Below are 280 nucleotides of genomic sequence, written 5' to 3'. Positions count from 1 at the left end.
CGTCCGTGCCGTTGGCGTGGAAGTCGTTGTCGTCCGTGAGCTCGATGAGGCCGCCCGTGCGCATGGCGATGTGCGCCTCGATCTCCTCGCGGGCGCGGTCCACGTTCTCCGGCATGCCCGTCACCTCGAACACCGGCTCCTTGTCGCGGCTCGGGGTCACGATGTAGGTGTGCGTCTGCTGCTGGATGCGCTTGATCGTGGCCCCCTTGGGCCCCACCACCAGCCCCACCACCCGGTCAGGCACCCGCACCTGGATGGTGGTCTGGCCCGGCAGCATGTG

General features: G+C 68.9%; 1 protein-coding gene across 1 annotated transcript in view; it reads right to left on the bottom strand.

Annotated features, from left to right (window-relative positions):
* Positions 1-280, bottom strand: part of MEX3B (mex-3 RNA binding family member B) — a 4,170-nt gene that overhangs the window by 2,190 nt on the left and 1,700 nt on the right. The window contains exon 2 of the mRNA XM_025211786.1: positions 3-270. Coding sequence (XP_025067571.1) covers positions 3-270 — 268 coding nt within the window. The remainder of the gene's footprint in view (positions 1-2; positions 271-280) is intronic.

This window comes from Alligator sinensis, unplaced genomic scaffold (genome assembly GCF_000455745.1).
Source record: "Alligator sinensis unplaced genomic scaffold, ASM45574v1 scaffold259_1, whole genome shotgun sequence".
Taxonomy (NCBI): domain Eukaryota; kingdom Metazoa; phylum Chordata; order Crocodylia; family Alligatoridae; genus Alligator; species Alligator sinensis.
Note: the sequence above shows the minus strand (reverse complement) of the source record. Positions and strands in the feature narration are given on the sequence as shown.